The sequence below is a fragment of the Xiphophorus maculatus genome, chromosome 7, assembly GCF_002775205.1.
Source record: "Xiphophorus maculatus strain JP 163 A chromosome 7, X_maculatus-5.0-male, whole genome shotgun sequence".
Classification (NCBI taxonomy): domain Eukaryota; kingdom Metazoa; phylum Chordata; class Actinopteri; order Cyprinodontiformes; family Poeciliidae; genus Xiphophorus; species Xiphophorus maculatus.
The window spans coordinates 23,241,008-23,260,486 of record NC_036449.1 but is presented as its reverse complement, the minus strand read 5'-3'; the positions used below and the strand labels follow the sequence as shown (position 1 = coordinate 23,260,486).

The following is a 19,479-nucleotide window of genomic DNA, read 5'->3' as shown; positions in this document are numbered from 1 at the left end:
GTATTTTATGATGCATTACTGTCCATTTCAGTGGTCTGTGTGCATTTATAACATAAAAATCCACAAGAAGCACAAGAAAATGGCTTTTAGATAGTTGTCCTCTGTAGTGACCACTATGCATGAAAGGGTTAAAGTAAGTTATTTATGACCAGCACAAATAACTTCACGTAGTGTTTCAACAAACAGAGAATAAAAACACGCAAGAAAAAATTTAATGAAAAGAGGTATAACTAATAAGTGTATTTTTTATTGTAAATTTAGAAAATACAGGCAATTGAAAACATTTTCATGCTATTATCATTTCTACAATTCATAAACAATGCACAAGTAAAGACATGTTCAGCATAATGATTTAGTCTGCATCATTTTCTTGATCCACGGTAAAAAGTAACTAATGTTCGTGAAGACATGAGGATACAGTGTATTATCACAATGACCGCTAGCAGTAAAAGCAGTTATGCCTTGCAGCTTTTTTTTGCAAATTAGAGGTCCACCAGAATCACCCTAGGAAAAAGAGAGGAGAGGAAGACAGTAGTTTCACAAAAACTGTAAGATGTTCATAGTAAACATAAGATTTCACTTGTGTGAGTTTCCGTATTGGTGGCGTTATTTTATTACCTGACATATTCCTCCGTCCTTCTTGTTAAATGTGGTGCAAATCATTTGCTGTGATTTGAAATGGTCTCCCCAAATTTTTTCACAGTCAGTGATGGGCAGAGTCCTTTCTGTCCCTTCTTTCAGAACCTTTGAATCCGGCTCACTGGGTCCAGTTTTTCCCCAGCCAGCAACAAGACATTTGAGTTTGTCAGAGACGCTTTTGGCTTTCTTGGGCAGGTCCAGAGGCTTCACGTACTTATTCTTTGTGGCATTATTTTGTAACTGTAAAAGAGAATGGTGAATATTATTAACTCAGTTAGGTTCTCCAGGTTAGGTTTTAATATGATGCAAAAAAAAAAGGAAATAAGTCAAGAGAAAGCCCAATGGATGTTTAAAACAACCACAGACAACCAAAGTGTTGAACAAGAATTTGTTTTTCTTTGTACAGGAAATAAGCTTTAAAATGTATAAACGCCATTTGATGTGGGGGGAATTTTTGAAAATAAATGTGCAAAAATGAATTTTCAACAGTTTGCTCACCTTAAGCAGCATGATGTCAAAATCAAATTTTCCACTGAAGCTTGAATGTGGACAGAACTTTGCCACTTTGATCCTTTGCTGACTTTTCTCCTTCTTTCTGAGATCATGTGCTCCAAGAACCACCGTCATGTCACCTTGAGCTCTGAAAACATAATTAGATTTATCTATTTTATTGAAGACCACTTTGAAAAGAGCTAACCTTTTTCCCAGAAGGAAATACGAAAGAAAAGAAGAAAAAAACCCAAATCTTTCTTTTACGTTTTGTTTGGGATTACAAACAAAACATGTTTGGGATTAATTATTGAAAATTATTAAAAACTAATCTATAAAAAAATCCTAACCATAAAATTATGTGTTTTATGTGTTGCATAAAAATAACTTTATATCAGAGGGAACATACTCACTTGCAGTGTGCTGCAGTTAGGACAAAATCCTTCCGAATAAGTATCCCACCACATGAATGTTTTTCTTGGTACTGGAGAGACGCCATGTAAGGTTTGGAGTGGGGCTTGGAAACTTTGCCTCCAACTATGCTGCTCCCAGAGGCGCCTGACAAATGGAGAAATTCTTAAATCAAGAAAGAAAAATTCCTTACAATAAATTAAGAAAATAGAGGAAAAATATAATAAGAATAAACTACTTTTACCAGGGAGGGGGACCAGCAGAAGGATGCAAATGATGGCGCCTGTATGTATCATGATAGCAGAGAAGGAAGGAATAAAGCAAATGGCTTTTAGATCTCCAGCACCACCTTTTATAGTCAACCTGTGAACCAGTTCAAACGGAAACTTTGTGGGTAGATGGCTGATATGTTCAAGTTCACTAACACCTTTGCTGGTGCATGCAAGAAATAACTGTGAAATCATTTGGAAATTCCTGATACTACACATTTTTTCTATTGTCTGAACTTCTAACTGAATCAGTGATTATTTAGAGGCTTGACTGACACAAATCACACAGCCAAACAATCCAGACCATCGTCTCAACCAGTTCTTCGCTTGACTCTCGTCTTGCCACAGATATGAAACTCAAGCCTGGAAAAAAAGGACATTTTAAGAAATGTTTTGTCCTCTCACCAAAAAAGAAGACAAAACATTCTGCTATAAGTCAGAGTTATTTATATCTGCAGGTTTGATTATGTAAATACATGTAAAAAAAATCATTAAAAAAAAATCTGCACAGTTTGGCATGCATTTCTAATCCATTGCAGCTACGATGTGTAATGTTTCTTCCATTTTAGTATTACACAACACATTGTGTGGGCCTGTAACAAAATTTCCTAGAAGCTTGCAAATGTAACATGACAAAATATGAAGTGAAAGGGTAAAAACACTTATCCTATAAGAAAATAGATTTTGACTTCTTCACAAAAGACGGAGTAGTAAATATTTTGTCCACTTGGTGGGGCTTCTGAGCAGAGTTTAACTCAGTATTCATTTCACAAACATTTGCAATGGTTAGTATAAACAAGGAAGCCAAAGAGTTTGAGGCGTCAAACAACCCTGCTTTAGGCAGATGTATGTTTCACACTTTCACTTGGTGTTACATTTACAAGCCGTTTTACACTGATGTCAATAAACTAAGACGTAGATCACAGTAAACACTACAAAGCAAGGGAGCAGTCAGTCCTGTTTTCTGCTCACTGCAAAGAAAGAAATAGTTAAGTTTCCCACTAAATAACTCAGACTGTTCCTATTGATGCCAAAATCCAAAGCTTTGTGCAGTTTGAAGTGACAAAGTAATAGGCAGTTGCTTTCATGCAAGCAATTTGTTTTCTTTGGCCACCTGTGTGATTTGAACAATGGAGTGTGTTTATGTACACACAGACTTCTTCCTGAGATTGAATATTTTCTGTTATGAGATAATTAAAATAACATAGAATGATGCAAGCAGGAGCATCTGCTACCAATATAACAGTGACTGTTTAAACAGTTGCTCCACTGTCAATGCCCAACATTCATTAATCACTGCCAAATGCAAACAAAGTTTACTGTTTACTAGTGTTAGACATGTTGAAGCCAAGGCTTCAATCCATAATAGCAACAGCTATTATGGATTAAATAAAATGGTCAAATACAGAAAAAAGAACATATTTGTATGCACCCTCAAAATTTTTTAGTAGCCCTAAAAATATGCTAAAAACTCCAAGATATAAGTTTTATTGTGATTTCAAGCTCTTACTCTGAAAATAAATGCAATTTAAATTCAGCCTTTAATAAAAAGGTACAGTTATTCAATGGGCAAAATTATGTTAAAAAGTTTGTTTTTTAACCAAATCACTCAGGGCCACATCAAACTTACTGGTACTTTTAACACATAACTGAGGTTATGTTATTAAACACTTTTCTCATATAAGCTGATCAGAGTAGTACAGAACTTTTAATTTGCTTCCCAAATTTCATATGTCTCTGATCCATAAAAATAGCTTCCTCCAGAAGCCAACTTGCATTTGCTACTCTTTAAAATAGGAAAAAACAAGAAAATGGACCAATAAAGGGAGTCAGGTTTGTGTTGGTTCTCATAAATCAGGAAATGGCTTCTCACCCAAAACCTGTCTATACACAAGGAACTTGTCAGTGCAACGATAAAAATGTTTTGAAAAATGGATCTTGACAAATGTGGCTGGACAATATTCTAGGTCATTTGTTTCAAGCTTCTTCACAAATTTGCTACAGAGGAAGCAATAAATGTAAAGGTTTTATATAATCTGTACATACATAAAAGATGACTGCTATTACAAAACAAACGTGCTTTATAATCCATTCCAACAACATTCCTATGAAACAGAACTAAACATCTTTAACTCTCAGGGAGAGTTCAAGGTCTGTATATTCTTTCACAAATAATAAATGAAGTTCAAGAAATAAGTTTTATTAATTTTATTATAAGTTTATTCAGTTCAATTACTAAAAAAGATGTGTACTGGCAAATCACATATATACACTTTACTGTACACCAGACAAAACTTCACAGCAGTGTTAAAACTATTTACTTCATGGCAGACACTACTCAGATTTTTTCTTTGCACCTCTCTTCCCGCAACACTTGCGAGTGCAAAACAAACAGGATTTCAGAGTCAACCACAAAACGGCGACAAAAACAAAAACTAAAAAGCCGATAACATCCAGGCTGTGGTACTGAAACCAGTTCAGGTCATGTGCAGCCACCCTTAGATGTGATGCTCCCTTGTGTCTCATTACAAACTCAGACCAGAAAACAGCCAGGTCCAAAGGCTCAACAGGGCGGTCCAGGTGTATCTGAGACAGCCCCACCATGCGCTCTTTGTATCTACAGAAAAGACAAAATGGTTACAACAGTGCCGTATAACAGTAAGTTTCAGATTAACCTTAGTGTATTACAGACTCCTGAGCAGTGGCGGTTTCTGATATAGACGACCTGGGCAACTGCCCAGGGCGGCATTTTGTGGGGGACAGCAAAATGCCACTCAAATATATTTCTGAGTGTTTGGTCAGTCAAACACTTGAAAATGTTCCCTCAAAATGCAGTTAAACTGTGGGTATGTTAGAGAAAGAGTTATAATGTGATTTATTAACAGATTTTTACGTTAAAGAGAGTTTTTTTTACTCTCACACGCTCGTGGGTTAAGTTCCTCTTCTCAGTGTCTGACAAGCGGCCACTGGTAGAGGTGGGTCAGGTTTGCCATGTGTATAATTTTGAGGGCATGATGCCAGGTTAAACTGTGGAACAGATTGGTTTCCCCCACACTCGCAAAAGTTGGTGAAGCTATGTTGTGAGTTTTATTCAGTGTGATAACTAATTGCAAAGAAATAAGTGTTAAGGAAAAGTATTTTGCAAAGCATGCTCATTTGTCTGAGGTTAATTATCTAGGTTGTGGTTTGCAGATTATTTTGTTTATTCCCAGAGTGAAAGTAAAACCAAGATTTAAGTACTGAAGTCCTTAAACATTACAATTTACTAAATTATTAATACTGAGTACAGTCTGAGACAACTGTAATTTACACTATGTCAGCATGGTAGTCTATCCATCCTTTTTCTGTACACCCTTGTTCCTAGTGGTTTCAGGAGGTGTGCTGGTGCCTATCTCCAGATAGGAAGGGGTACACCCTTGAACACACAAACATGCACACACACACACTCAAACCTAGGGAAAATTTAGAGAGACCAATTAACCTGACAGTCATGTTTTTTGGACTGTGGAAAAAAGCCTGAGTACCCGGAGAGAACCCATGTATGCACAAGGAGAACATGCAAACTCCATTCAGAAAGACCCTGGGTCGGGAACCGAACCCAGGACCTTCTTGCTGCAAGGCCACAGTGCTACCAACTGTATCAACTGCGCCACTGTGCAGCCCATAGTAGTCTAATTTCTTATATATTTAAAGGAGGGGGCAAAGGAAAGGTGGTTTGCCCAGGGTGCCAAACAGGTTAGGAACCCCTCTGCTCCTTAGTGTCATACAGTGAGTTGGAGAATATTAAGAATTAGATAAATTTATTTTTTGCTAAAGTATTAATGATCCAAGATCCAAGATTATGTGAATGGTATATTGTTAAGGAATCATGGCTATTTTTGATGGTTTAATATAGTTAAGCTAATGCCATGTATGTTTAAGTAGACCAACATTCCTTTGGACAAAAGCAGATGCAAGCAGGAGTTCACAGATAAACATTTTTCTGGCAAGGTTGTAACTTAGAGCAACCATAAAACACTATGCTCTTGAAAGGTTTTAAATTAGGAGGCCATAAAGAATATCTTCCCCGGCTCGCAGGTCAGAGGTCGGGGGTTTCCCAGGAGCTCAAAGTTGCATCTGGAGTTGACCACAACTTAGGAATCTTGGAAAACACTTAGTTTAATTTCTGATATACCTCTTAATATTAATAGCAATAGTGTGTTAGATTAAAGTATATTACCCAAGCTACAAGTACTAATCTAGTAAATCGAATGTATTTGAAAATGTACTAACTATGACAATATCGGAATCAAAAGAGAATGATTTGAATGTTATGTTTTACAGGTTAAAAAAGACTTCTATCTCATTATTGTTTGTGATAAAGCAAAGGGTCAAATCTTTGGAGAAGCTGACTGCAGAGGAGCAAGATAGGTTTTGTGAAAATAACTTATAACTTTAATAACTAAAATGACTCTTGATATTTGTCATTAAAACTCAGGGGAAGGTCTAAGTTTTTTTCCAAGGTCGCTCTTGGTTGGTCAAAACAGAGGTACGCCCTATTTGCATATATTAACAAAGAGAAACGCCTTCCCTAGAAAAAGGGAATGCGCAACAATAAAATTCAGACAACTGTCCTGTTATGCTTTTAAGCAACAGCTGTCTCCAAAGGATCCTTTGTTCTTTTTAATTCTTTTGTCTCAGGTAAAGAATGCATTTTTGTACTCTGAAGTTTTCTTGTTAAATTCATACGGTGTTTTCTATTGAATTAAACTCTGTATCTCTGTGACGTCATCGAGCCTCGCCGTCTGTTTTTCCAGCCGTGACGGCATCCGCTTGCGATCCGGGCTAACAGGAGGAAAAGAGAGCCATGCTTTTTTTCAAAATTTAAGCTAACCTAATAAATTTCCTCCTTAATAATATCTATTGTTATTTATTTATTTGTTTCAATTAGACCGTCCTCCTTGTCAGTCAGCCTCCTGCTGTGATTAACAAGAAGAAGCAGCTGCTGTGATTGATCTGATTGTTTGGTGAAGGAGTGAGGAGTGAAACAGTTTTTCTACCACAAAATTAACGTTTACATTTAAAGTTTTGTATGAAGTCAACTCAGAGAATATTTCTGTTATTTTTTTAAGTAAAGAAAATACTCTTTTTGAAACCAGAAAACTCTCCGCGAGTGCTTTTTATTTTGAGTGAGTCGAAAACCTACTCCTTCTGAGAAACTACTCAGTTTATGTTTTTTGGACCTTATTATGATGCAAGAGTAGCCACAACACAGTGGAAAGTTGTCGAAATAGATAGTATGTAGCATATACAAAGATATAAAACTAAGATTAAACTAACAGCTTCCCAACACTTCAACAATAGAAGTGTAGTCAGTCCTTTACTTTCTTTTAGGCATAAAATATAAAAGTTAATTGTTGTTTTTTTTAAGGTTGGAATAAAAGTCAATTGAATGAATGACTGAAATAAATGAATAAAGGACATAATAAAAGAAGGGAGGTTGGAAGAATGAACAGTCATCATGAAATAAATTAAGGATGACACAAGGAAAACAAAAAGGGCAAAAGAAAGGAAGAAAAGTAAGATGGAAGGATTTAGACCTGCAATGGCTGACAATTATCTGCCTTAGAAAGCTACAGTACATCTGATGTGATACTGGTGTAAAATGTTTGTACTATAAAGTTAAATTTAAACTGTTAAGAAATTTTAATTTGGAGATTTTCAAAGTCCATTCTCTAATAACCTGGTGTTGATCACCAGCTATCTCAATCTGCTTTTCTGAAAAAAGAGGACGCTTACTGATGTCTTCTGATGGAGAGACTCAGATTATTTAGGTTCCAGGCAACACTTCTTTAAAAAAAATATTCAACCAAATACAAATATCTCTGCATAAAATGTGCATATAGTATTACTCATTAGTTTTTAGTAAGTTATAGTTGAAGTTTCTTACCCTTTGTCATAGATAACTTTTTTCAGTCCATCTACCAATGTTTCTGTTGTTATATCAAATATATTGAGCTTCACAGCAACACCGCGCGACACCATTTGGTGCGCGTTGTCTCTCTGATCCCCGAAGAGCGGAAATATCAACAAGGGAACGCCATTACAGACACTTTCATAAATACCATGACTTCCACCATGAGTCATGAAGACTTTAGCTTTGGGGTGAGCTGTAGAGAAAAAGAAACATTTATAGTTCAACTTGTCCCCAAATACAATACAATTTTTCATGAATCCATGTGTCATTAAACACACCTAGAAGATCCTTCTGAGGTACCCATTTCATAAGTTTGACGTTCTTGGGTACATCTTTGGGTATTTCACCTGTGTACCTCCAAATCACCTGCAATAAAAATCAGACCAGATCATTAGCACATTCAAACTGCTTTGGTACTGAATGATCAATTTGGCAAGTGGGCAGCAAAGTAGAGAACAAAGTCCAGCAGTTCAACTGGATTCAACCTGCAGATTATACTGTGGGTAAAAAAAGAAAGGCAATGTGCTTGTTTTATCTTGTAATCATAAAACTTATCAGTAGCTTTCTCAAGAAGAAAAAAAAACTGCCACATAAAACCGATTGATTGGGATTGAACTTTAAAGTGTACATAGATCAAACCAATGAAAATTGATAGGAACCCTGTATTATTTACCCTCTGAGGAATTTGTCGGAAGGCTTCAAAGAACTGCTTGGCTTTAGCTTCAGGCATGTCGGACACCCATGAGCCCAGCGTAAAGACAATGAAGCCATCGTCTCCTGAAGCATCCACAAATTCCTTCAGGTCCTGCAAAAAAAGTTGGAAAAGACATAAAAATAACTGCAAGAAAACTAAAGCAAAAGCAAAATCCAGGGCAAATACATTCCTACATGTTTAAAAACTGCATCCATCTTATAAAACCTTAAAAGAATTTACATCATAAACACCGTATGCAACTACCCATTTTGGCTTTATGGCTAGTAAAAGACAAAGATTTTATGGCTTTACCAGATGCAGAAGCTGGTAAAAGCCATATTTGTGCCTATATTTGTTTGTATACAAACAAAACTATTATTTTTGCAAATTACTTGAACAACTTGTTGAGCAAATCTGCCTTAAGTGAATCCAGATGGGATACATTCCTTATTTTTTCTCTACACATAAATCGTCATACTCACTGCTGGAAGAGGAGCCGTCTTTGCACAATTGATTCCACCTATTAAAACCATGTTTGGCATGAGAGGTTTGGGCCAGTCAAAAACAAAGTCATATCTGAGGAGCCAGATAGCTCCTTCACTTATTAGTTCTTTGTACGACATGCCGTCTTGGATGCGCTTGCTAACCAGCTCATCAAATTTCTGGTACATGACCGTGCATAGGTACGACTCCAAAAAAGACATCATCATGTTTTTAACCCTCTCTGGGAAGCTCATACGGTCTGTGTTACCAGAGAAAGACTTAGGAATGTAGGAAACAGGAGAGGGACACTTGTTAGCTTTAATATCCAGCTCACAGGGAAGCAAACGCATAAAATACACAGCAGGAATAGAAAAAATATGTGCTAGGATAGAGCCACAGGGAAGAAAGGGGTCTGTAAGCATCATATCAAATCCCTCCGTCCTGAGTTTAGTCATCAAAGGCTCATTGTCCAGTAAAGCCTCACAGCCCACCACCTGTGGAGATGTAAATATCAACAAACGGTCCACGTTCACAAATAAATTTGCTAATCCTGGCTGCTGGTCAAACAGTCCTTCCCTGAACCTCTTGTAGTTCTTATCCGTTTCATCTTGAGTATATGGCACTTTGTAGACCTCCGTCTTGTAGCTGTCAGAACCTTGGATCAACTGGCTGTTTTCAGGCACCAGGACCGTGACCTCGTGGCCTCTGCGGCCGAGCTCCTTCACCAGAATCTTCATGCTGAGCCACTGGCTGCCATCTGCAGGGAAAACCAGCACCTTCTCCCCCTGAACGGGCCCCAGATGAAAGCAGCATAGCCAGGCCAACAGCCCCGTTAGAGGAAACCGCACTCTGCTTCTCATTGCTTCTTCCCTGTGCTGCAAGCTGAGCTTCGTGTGGGAGCTGGTCCTGCGTGTTGTTGAGGAGTGGCTTTCAGAGTCGGAGTGAGTGTGTGTGTGTCGAAATTCTGTAGGAAGTGCAGGCTGCATTTTAAGTCATGCTGTTATGTAATAACAGGAAGGCAGGACAGATTCCCAACTCTTTGCGTCAGCATTCAGTGTGCCATCAGTTAATCATTGATATAACTTTGCTGTTCACTTTGAAAGTTATCTTACATCCTGTTAACTAAGCACATTAAGATGATTTTTAACGTTTTTTTATTGCATGACTTTCTGCTGCGTTTGTGGTGACAAGTCATGAAATTATTTTGCATTATAACTTACAACTCATTGCATGACTGCATGTACTAACTGTAGATTTGAGCATAGCCCTCTCTCTTCACTTTATATGTTCCCTCCCTCTGGAAAACAGACACACTCGTACCTCGTAAGAAGGACCTCGCAGAGACCTTTGGAGTTGCAGGTGCTCAAAGTCAAAAAGGTGCCGTTTAGAACGATCTTAAAACAATGTACAACAACACAGAAACACATATTCATCAAAAATCTAATATTTAATCAGATCATACTACATCATTTTCATTATGTGGGGACAATGCAAAGCATATGTAGTCTATGTTTTACATGGTGTATAATGTTGCTCTTTCTGCTGCTGACAGTGATGGAGGGCTGTTGATCTGAGACTGTAGTTTTTAAACAGACCTTGAGAGAAGGTTGCTGGGTTATGATGTATGTTATGAAACAAGCAAATTTGCTGCCATTTCACTAAATAAACCCTAATAATATGTAACCTCTATAGCAACTTCGCTGCAGACTGCTTTAAAGATCAAAAAAGCTCAGACGGGGTTAAGTCTAGATAATTTTTCAATGTTAGCACTTATGAGCGATCTAGAATTGTAAGACAGAGGTATGAAGGCAAAAAAAACAACTCAGTAGCTGCTGGTAGGCTCCCCACTACCAGTCATTCGGGGGCATCTAGAAATGGTTGACATTTTAACACAGATCTAACACTTTAGCATACATTTACTGAGAATGACGATGCTATTAAATATTATTTAATGTGCACAGCAGATATCATTTTTTTAATGTACATTTCAGATTTAATAAAAAAGTTTACTTTGTAAAAGTACAAAAAATCATCTTGATAGTTTGATTGCTGTGTTGCCATGGCTACAATATGTCGCTTTTTGTAATCTTTGTGTTTGAACTTGGTTTGTTCACCAATACATTCCAGCAAATAATGCCCAATGATTACTGACTGATTTTAACCTGGGCCCACTCCCACAAACTTCACCAAGTCTAAATCTAAACACTATTAGTGATGCTGATGTTCTTAATGAGACGGGGGAGGCGGCTAAATCAGATTCAGAATCCCTTGGCAGCCCCGTTTGCCAGTCCGCCGATGCTTTTGGGACAAATTAATTTACTTAATTGTGGCATCTTTGGCTTTGTGCTGCGGTCCAAATCATTGCTACAGTATTTTTCGCTGATGTTTATGCGATATTTTCTAAACTCCAAATGCTATGAGCCGAATCTTTCTTTAGCAGTTGAGGTCCTGCAGTAACTTTTATCCACAGCCGCTCACCTGAAGCCCAGATCCCGTCAGCATCTTTAAAAGTTGCCTCTTCGGTCATATTTCAGTCCGTTTTCTCATCAATCTGCGAGAGAGATGCGCGTTCTCGGCATAACAGAGCATTTATAACAGAGCATTTAGTTCAGCGCTGGGGCAGCCTTAATAAAATTAAAGTTAAATGTTTCCTCTGCAGTCGAACCACTTCTGTGCTTATGGGTGAGGACTATTGCGAGGACAATTCCGAAAATAAATAGTAACGGTTTTCTAACTTCAACCCTACGTTTTTATTCTCTTCTTTGTGAATAAAATCGTTGGAGAAAAATATCTATTCTTGCCCATAATCTGATAGTTAGAAGGCGCTGAGTACCACAGTATGTTAACACTCAGGCACTGACAACCAGCTCCTCTTAAAGCCTGGATGATGACAGGTGACGATCTGCAGGTGTGTGCGATAATCAGCTGGACAGCAGCTCCATGGCTCCATCTTGTGGTGGAACTGAGAAAGTGAAGGAAGACGACAAAAACAACCATACAGCACCCAAAGCCCTGGTTCCCAACATTGTTTCATATTTACAGTTCTGAAGACTGACCCTATGTGTTTCTTGTTTTGTTTTTTTGTTGTTGCGATTTTATACCATGTATTGCTTGTTTTGTTTGACTGCTTTAACTACTTGTCAGTTAAGGATCTGAGGCAATAAATAAAATGTTTTAAATACAACACGTCTTTCTGTGTATTTGTAAGGACAGTTATTTTTTATTGTTTATTTTTTTTGTTCTTTTTCATAAGTCATTAGTTGTTTGATTAATACTTATTAATATGTATTTGATCAAAGCTAATAGCCAAATATTTCTTCGAGAGTAAATCAGTGTAAATTCAATGTACAGTGGATATGTATGGGTAAGCTATCAAAATCAATATAAAATTTGAAAAAAATGCACATTCACAGGGGACAATCAAAACAACTATCAGCAATAAACACCACATATGTATCTGATCATAAAAATAGCTTCCTCCAGAAGCCAACTTGTATTTGCTACTCTTTAAAAAACCAAAAAATGGGCCAATACAGGGAGTCGGAGTTGTGTTGGTTTTCATAAATCAGGAACCTAAACCTGTCTATATTTAGTCAGTGCAACAATAAAAATGTTTAGAAAAATGGATCTTGACAAATGTGGCTGGACAATATTCTAGATCATTTGTTTCAAGCTTCTTCACAAATTTGCTACAGAGGAAGCAATAAATGTAAAGGCTTTATATAATCTGTACATACATAAAAGATAACTGCTATTACAAAACAAAAGTGCTTTATAATCCATTCCAACAACATTCCTATGAAACAGAACTAAACTAACATCTTTAACTCTCAGGGAGAGTTCAAGGTCTGTATATTCTTTCACAAATAATAAATGAAGTTCAAGAAATAAGTTTTATTAATTTTATTATAAGTTTATTCAGTTTAATTACTAAAAAAGATGTGTTCTGGCAAATCACATATATACACTTTACTGTACACCAGACAAAACTTCACAGCAGTGTTAAAACTATTTACTTCATGGCAGACACTACTCAGATTTTTTCTTTGCACCTCTCTTGCCGCAACACTTGCGAGTGCAAAACAAACAGGATTTCAGAGTCAACCACAAAACGGCGACAAAAACAAAAACTAAAAAGCCGATAACATCCAGGCTGTGGTACTGAAACCAGTTCAGGTCATGTGCAGCCACCCTTAGATGTGATGCTCCCTTGTGTCTCATTACAAACTCAGACCAGAAAACAGCCAGGTCCAAAGGCTCAACAGGGCGGTCCAGGTGTATCTGAGACAGCCCCACCATGCGCTCTTTGTATCTACAGAAAAGACATAATGGTTACAACAGGGCCGTATAACAGTACGTTTCAGATTAACCTTAGTGTATTACAGACTCCTTGTAATATACTACCAGAAGTCTGTGTTGAAAAGGACAACATAAATTAAATAAATTAAACTAGTGTGTTAAAATAATCATCAAGGGAAGTGTGTAATCGAACAAAAAATATTTGTATTTGTGCAGAAAACTCCGTTATGAAATGTCACTGGAATCCACAAAGCAGGACAGCTGAGCACTCTAGACCTGCCAGCACAGGTCATGAAGTTTTATCACGCAACAAAGTACAAACATAGACCGGATGAATGATTCAGTACATAATGTTCAGGTAAAAGTTTCACACTTTTCTTGAGTCCTCAACCTTTCATTTCTTTTAGGCATGAAATATAAAAGTTAATTATGATTTTGTTTTGAAGGATGAAAGGAAGGTCGAATGAATGAATGAAATAAATAAAAAATAAATAAAGGACACATTGAAAGAATGGAGGTGGGACACATAGAGAAAGGAAAGAAGGAGTGTTTTAAGAAAGCTAAGAACGGATGGAAATCGAGGCAAATACCAGAAAAAATGGAAACAAATAAGAAAAGAAGCAAGCAAGTGAAACATGTAAAAGAAAGAGATGGAGGATGGAAGATTGAACAAACACCATGACAGAAATTAAGGAAGAACAAAAAGGGTAGAAGAAAAGAAGAAAAATAAGAAAGAGCGATATGGAACTGCTATGGCTGACAATAAACTGCCTTAGAAAGCTGTAAGTGCAAAATACCCAATAATTTGTAAAACACAACAGAAGCTAGGTCTTTACATCTTTACATTGGGCGACTGTGGCTCTTTGGTAGAGTAGTTGTCTTGCGATCGGAAGGCTGTAGGTTCGATTCCAGCTTCCTCCTGCCACATGTCGATGTGCCTCTGGGCAAGGCACTTAACCCCAAATTGCCTACCGATCGGTGTATAAATGTGAGTGTGTTTGTGAGTGTGACTGGGTGAATGTGACTCTAGTGTAAAGTTCTTTGAGTGGTCACAATGACTGGAAAAGCGCTATATAAGTTCAGTCCATTTTACCATTTACATCTCCTGACCTTTTGCCCTTGGAAAAATATAAGGATGATGTGATATATACTTATATAATATATATATACTTATATACTTATATAATATACTTCTGATGTGATACTGGTGTAAAATGTTTGTACTATAAAGTTAAATTCAAACTGCTAAGACGTTTTTCATTTGGTTTGAATGTCAAAAAATGGGGATTGTCAAAGTCCATTCTCTAATAACCTGGTGTTGATCACCAGCTATCTCAATCTGCTTTTCTGAAAAAGAGGACGCTTACTCATGTCTTCTGATGGAGAGACACACAACTAAATACAAATATCTCTGCATAAAATGTTGTTCATAAATTATTACTCACTAGTTTTTAATTAGAGTTGAAGTTTCTTACCCTTTGTCATAGATAACTTTTTTCAGTCCATCTACCAATGTTTCTGTTGTCATATCAAATATATTGAGCTTCACAGCAACACCGCGCGACGTCATTCGGTGCACGTTGTCTCCCTGATCCCCGAAGAGTGGAAACATCAACATGGGAACGCCATTGCAGACGCCTTCATAGATGCCATGACTTCCACCATGAGTCATGAAGACTTTAGCTTTGGGGTGAGCTGTAGAGAAAAAGAAACACATGTAGTTCAACCCAAATACAGTACAATTTTTCATGAGTCCATGTGTCATTAAACACACCTAGAAGATCGTTCTGAGGTACCCATTTCATAAGTTTGACGTTCTTGGGTACATCTTTGGGTATTTCACCTGTGTACCTCCAAATCACCTGCAATAAGAATCAGACCAGATCATTAGCACATTCAAACTGCTTTGGTACTGAATGATCAGTTTGGCACATGGGCAGCAAAGTAGAGAACAAAGTCCAGCAGTTCAACTGGATTCAACCTGCAGATTATACTGTGGGTAAAAAAAGAAAGGCAATGTGCTTGTTTTATCTTGTAATCATAAAACTTATCAGTAGCTTTCTCAAGAAGAAAAAAAACCTGCCATATAAAAGCGATTGATTGGGATTGAACTTTAAAGTGTACATAGATCAAACCAATGAAAATTGATAGGAACCCTGTATTATTTACCCTCTGAGGAATTTGTCGGAAAGCGTCAAAGAACTGCTTGGCTTTAGCTTCAGGCATGTCGGACACCATTGAGCCCAGCGTAAAGACAATGAAGCCATCGTCTCCTGAAGCATCCACAAATTCCTTCAGGTCCTGCAAAAAAAGTTGGAAAAGACATAAAAATAACAGCAAGAAAACTAAAGCAAAAGCAAAATTCAGTGTAAATAAATTACATGTGTAAAAACTGTATCTGTCTTATTAATATCTTAATAGAACAGTGGTTCCCAAAGTGTGCGGCGCGCCCCATTGGGGGGGCACAGTGCCAATGCAGGGAGGGTCGCTGGAAGCGGTACGGATGAATTAAACCCCCCGCGCCCCCAAAAAAAACAGTTACACAAAAGTGTTTCACTGTAAAGATGGTTTGTTGTGTGTTTTGTTGCAACCTGAAGTGTGAAATAAACTTAGGTGGAGTTTGAAAACACAATTGAACGATTTGTTTTTCTTTTTGGGGGGGGGGATTTTATTGTAATCCATAGGGGGGCCCAGAAAATCTTTAGGTAATAGAATTTACCTCATTGACATTGCATGCAACTACCAGCCGTAAAGCCATTTAAATCTGCAAGCATAACCGTCTCTGTGCCTAAACAAACAGAACTGTTGTTATTACAAATTACTTGATCCCCGTTGACACAGCAGGGCCCCACATCTCCTTTCCTAGAGCTTTTTTGGACATAGCCCAGAAATCTGGATTACATTGCTCTCAAAGTGTAGTGCATGAGAAAGTAAACTCATTCTACCACAATCAATTCTTGAAACAATGAGCCATATCTGCTGACTCACACCATGACTTCATGCTTTCTGTGACTCTTCATTTTTGATAATTTCCCAGGAAATGGTGTGTTATACAAAACTTTGTGCCGATTCATACATTTTTTCTGACTGTCTCCATGGCTCATAAAAATAGTTAACAAGGAAACACAATGAGATTAAAATTTTGGTCTTCAAAGTTTCAAAGTTTTGACTTCCTTAAATTCGAAGATTGTGTTGAACAAATCTGCCTTAAGTGAATCCAGATGGGATACATTCTTTATTTTTTCTCTACACATAAATCATCATACTCACTGCTGGAAGAGGAGCCGTCTTTGCACAGTTGATCCCACCTATTAAAACCATGTTTGGCATGAGAGGTTTGGGCCAGTCAAAAACAAAGTCATATCTGAGGAGCCAGATAGCTCCTTCACTTATTAGTTCTTTGTACGACATGCCGTCTTGGATGCGCTTGCTAACCAGCTCATCAAATTTCTGGTACAGGACCGTGCATATGTACGACTCCAAAAAAGACATCATCATGTTTTTAACCCTCTCTGGGAAGCTCATGCGGTCTGTGTTACCAGAGAAAAACTTAGGAACGTAGGAAACAGGAGAGGGACACTTGTTAGCTTTAATATCCAGCTCACAGGGAAGCCCACGCAGAAAATACACAGCAGGAATGGAAAACATACGTGCTAGGATAGAGCCACAAGGAAGGAAAGGGTCTGTAAGCATCATGTCAAATCCCTCCGTCCTGAGTTTAGTCATCAAAGGCTCATTGTCCAGTAAAGCCTCACAGCCCACCGATTGTATAGACGTAAACTGCACCAAACGGTTCACATTCACAAATAAATCTGCTAATCCTGGCTGCTGGTCAAACAGTCCTTCCCTGAGCTTGTTTAAGCTCTTATCCAGTTCATCTTGAGTATACGGCACTTTGTAGACCTCCGTCTTGTAGCTGTCAGAACCTTGGATCAACAGGCTGCTTTCAGGCACCAGGACCGTGACCTCGTGGCCTCTGCGGCCGAGCTCCTTCACCAGAATCTTCATGCTGAGCCAGTGGCTGCCATCCACCGGCATAACCAGCACCTTCTCCCCCTGAACGGGCCCGAGACGAAGGCAGCATAGCCAGGCCAACAGCCCCGTTAGAGGAAACCACACTCTGCTTCTCATTGCCTCCTCGCTGCGCTGCAAGCTGAGCTTTGTGTGGGAGCTGGTCCTGCTTGTTGTTGAGGGGTGGCTTTGAGAGTCGGAGTGAGTGTGTGTGTCGAAATTCTGTAGGAAGTGCGGGCTGCATTTTATGTCAGGCTGTTACATAATAGCAGGAAGACAGGGCAGATTCCTAACGCTTTGCGTGGAAAACGTTTGCATTCAGTGTTCCGGCAGTTAATCATTGTTTTATATGACTTTGCTGTTTACTTTGAAAGTCTTCCTATATCTCTTTAATTAAGCACATTAAGATGTTTTTCAATGTCTTTTTATTGCATGACTTCCTAATGCACTTGTGGTGAAAGGTTATGAAATTAATATGTATTATAACTTGCAAGTCATCGCGTGACTGCATGTACTGACTGTAGATTTGAGCAAAGCCCTCTCTGTTTACTTTACAAGTTCCCTCCCTCTGGAAAACAGACACACTCGTGCCTCACAGGCTTTGTAGACAGTGGTGGCGTGCAAAGCCTGTTGTAATAGGAAACCAACTCCCCTCTGTAAAGAGGAAGTTGATACTATCAAACCAGTAATTCTTGGATTTAGCTTTGGTTACAACTTGTTTCAGCCCACTAAACTGATTTATGTAAGCAACTGATGTGCCTATTACTTTTTTTAAATGTGTCCAAAACTCAATCAAATACTAAAAGAGAAAATCTTTGACTTCTTTTTTTGTGTTTTCATTTCCCTTCATTTCAAAAGTAAGCAGATCTGTTGTGCAACATATCATATATAATCTAAAGACAAAGCAGGCAATAGTTCTGCGGCAGAAGTTTGAACTCTGCAAGAGTTCATTCTTTTACCGCTGCCACCTGCATGACGTTTGTTGGCAATCAAGTCTATCCTGGGACAGTTTGTACTTTTCGTGCATAGTTTTAAACAACTTCTGTTTAAAACTATGCAGAGCAGTCCATGCAAACTGTACCTTCATTATCAGTTAGTCTTTTCTCCAGTACTCATATGGTCTCATTATGTGAAAAATCTCCAAATGATTAATATCATCCTGGTTCAAATACATTTGCTAAGATATAAAAATACCAATACAGTGTCATGACTTCTTTTTTAACCCTTTCATGGAAACAATGCAATTATTGGACATTAACGTTGATTTGTTCCTTTCATTTTTTACTGTAAAATTACTGTTTTCTGACAGGCAACACATATCTGTCTATATGATCAACAAATAGATCACGATTCAAACAAAACAATTGTATTTAATTAATATGTATAGAATATATTCTTTCTGTTTATTGCACCAATGGAAAATGTTTTTACTTTTTTGTTTTGCTGATATTGTTCACCTTAGTGCTGATTTACTGTGAATTTCATCCATGAGGGACAGTTAAAGGATTAATATAATCTGTTGTTTTGTAATGTACTGTGTTGTGTTTTGTTTTCTAACTTTACTCACTTAAGCACCTTACAAGTTTTTCATGGAATTAAGTTAAAATAAAATGGTGAAAATACCTCTGTTTAAAGATTTTACTCTTTGGAAATTATGCTGAAATGTTTTAGTTGAAATAGCATAAATTGACAAGTGGAACATATAAATCCAACTCAGACAAATTAAGCTTGTTAAAATATAATCATAGTGCAAGACTTACCCTAGGTATATATATTTTTTGTTAAGTTTTATTTTCTTTTAATCTGATTTCATTACATAGTTTCATGCAATACCTAACCATGAGTATAGGGGAAAACTGTTCAGTTCATAAGTCTACTAGGAGGTTTGGACCATGTGGCGTGCCACATGCCCTCTCCTTTGGCATACATTCCTTAGTGATACATAAAGATTAATAAAATCCAATAAAATATCATTTTAAACAATGTTTTTTTTTCTTAGAGTAATTATGTAATTGACAGCTAAATGGTTGTTTTTCCATCTCCACCCTAATATATACATTCAGTCTGAAATATTTCTGCCTAATCAGCAGAAGAATGACAGGTTGAGCACACACACCTAGCAGCGTACACTGTTCTTCTAGTCAACCTTTCCTCTAAAAAGAGAGCGTGGAAACACTCTGACCCAGTCTTTTCTATCAGCCCATCTTTTGTTCATTACTTGAATGTCC

General features: G+C 37.6%; 3 protein-coding genes across 3 annotated transcripts; all 3 read right to left on the bottom strand.

The window, feature by feature from the left end:
- Nucleotides 1-227: 227 nt before the first annotated feature.
- Nucleotides 228-3,881, bottom strand: LOC102216992 (granzyme B-like). The gene is made up of 5 exons (XM_014475752.2): nucleotides 1,784-3,881; nucleotides 1,542-1,686; nucleotides 1,138-1,279; nucleotides 619-879; nucleotides 228-504 (listed from the first exon to the last, which is right to left on the bottom strand). Exons 1-5 carry the CDS (start codon nucleotides 2,025-2,027, stop codon nucleotides 340-342), a joined length of 957 nt encoding a protein of 318 aa, XP_014331238.2. The 5' UTR covers nucleotides 2,028-3,881; the 3' UTR covers nucleotides 228-339.
- Nucleotides 3,882-4,001: 120 nt separating this feature from the next.
- LOC102217646 (UDP-glucuronosyltransferase-like) lies at nucleotides 4,002-9,942 on the bottom strand. Its single transcript, XM_023336515.1, has 5 exons — nucleotides 8,941-9,942; nucleotides 8,438-8,569; nucleotides 8,043-8,130; nucleotides 7,738-7,957; nucleotides 4,002-4,425 (listed from the first exon to the last, which is right to left on the bottom strand). The coding sequence occupies exons 1-5, from the start codon at nucleotides 9,925-9,927 to the stop codon at nucleotides 4,143-4,145; spliced, it is 1,710 nt and encodes a 569-aa protein (XP_023192283.1). The 5' UTR covers nucleotides 9,928-9,942; the 3' UTR covers nucleotides 4,002-4,142.
- A 2,878-nt stretch (nucleotides 9,943-12,820) lies between these two features.
- LOC102217393 (UDP-glucuronosyltransferase-like) lies at nucleotides 12,821-17,507 on the bottom strand. The gene is made up of 5 exons (XM_005816265.3): nucleotides 16,511-17,507; nucleotides 15,410-15,541; nucleotides 15,015-15,102; nucleotides 14,716-14,935; nucleotides 12,821-13,253 (listed from the first exon to the last, which is right to left on the bottom strand). Exons 1-5 carry the CDS (start codon nucleotides 17,369-17,371, stop codon nucleotides 12,971-12,973), a joined length of 1,584 nt encoding a protein of 527 aa, XP_005816322.1. The 5' UTR covers nucleotides 17,372-17,507; the 3' UTR covers nucleotides 12,821-12,970.
- Nucleotides 17,508-19,479: the final 1,972 nt, after the last annotated feature.